A 1,117-nucleotide genomic window follows, 5' to 3' on the forward strand; every position below is an offset into this window, starting at 1 on the left:
TAGGTGATTCAGTAGAGCTGCAGATTTGTCTTGGCTCTGTTATGATACTTATCATACATAATCATCTCTAGTCTGAGCAGAACAAAACCTTTATGTTAGTTGACATTAATCTTCTTCTTCCCCATGAAGGTCGTTTTCACCATCGCTGCTCTGTCCGTGGCCGTCGCCGAGTATTGTCAGGATATTTGTGATGGTTATTCTCCCTGTGCTGACTCCAAGTATGGCTCCTACTGCAAGGGCAACGGTGTCTGCTTCGGTCTCTACCATAAGGATGATGGTTACTGCTTCCAGCCGACCGAACAGGACACCTGTGATGACTACACGTTGGAGCCGGTGGCTTGTCCCGAACCCACACCCACCTGTCAGGACGTCTGCAATGATATGTCTCAGTGCCGCGATTCCAAGTGGGGATCGTATTGCAAGACTTGGCAGAATCCGGCGGTTTGTTTCGGTATCATCGAGAAGGATGATGGTTCTCTTTGCTTTGCCCCCACTGATAGTGACTGCGAAGGTGAACCCTACTATTGTTAGCCTAGTTTAGGTATTCCTTAGCATCAACTATGTTGGTCGAATTTTATTTTCTGAGTAATCGTGTAATCACATCTAGGTGAGTGGTCCAATCATTAATATTCTGTTGTGTTTTATTGGAAATCCGGATTGTTTCTGGTAGAGTAAACGGAGCTCAAGAGACACTGTGCGACTCATTCGTTCCCAGAGCTCGCACTGTGACTCGTGAGGACGAGGGTAACTATTCGCCGAATCACATTGTCCGCCATTGGTTTTCATACCACTATTGTTACCGTAGTGGCCACAGATGTCAAAGGGGATTTGCCTATCTTTTACGTATCCACTACAACGCAGAGTAGATGAGCTAAGGATGATTGATTCGACATACATCAGTAGAACACCTGAATCTAACTCAGTAAGACTTACTGTATCAATGGTATGATGGGTCAATATACTGTATAATATACAGTGTATATTATATACAGGGCAATTATCACGCATGATTGTAGATCTGGTGCGCTAATTTAATCAACTCGCCCGAAGCGATGGGTCATATATGGGCTTTGCGAGGAGAGCTGTTACTAATGTTGGCTGTTGGGGATCCTAAGGA

The 1,117-nt window shown here is 44.9% G+C and overlaps 1 protein-coding gene across 1 annotated transcript; it reads left to right on the forward strand.

Moving 5' to 3' along the window:
* Positions 1-123: 123 nt before the first annotated feature.
* On the forward strand, positions 124-531 carry Pmar_PMAR025195 (hypothetical protein; the record flags this gene model as incomplete). Its single annotated transcript, XM_002787504.1, has 1 exon — positions 124-531. One exon carries the CDS (start codon positions 124-126, stop codon positions 529-531), a length of 408 nt encoding a protein of 135 aa, XP_002787550.1.
* Between the last annotated feature and the right edge of the window lie 586 nt (positions 532-1,117).

Source organism: Perkinsus marinus, assembly GCF_000006405.1.
Source record: "Perkinsus marinus ATCC 50983 genomic scaffold scf_1104296929336, whole genome shotgun sequence".
Lineage (NCBI taxonomy): Eukaryota > Perkinsozoa > Perkinsida > Perkinsidae > Perkinsus > Perkinsus marinus.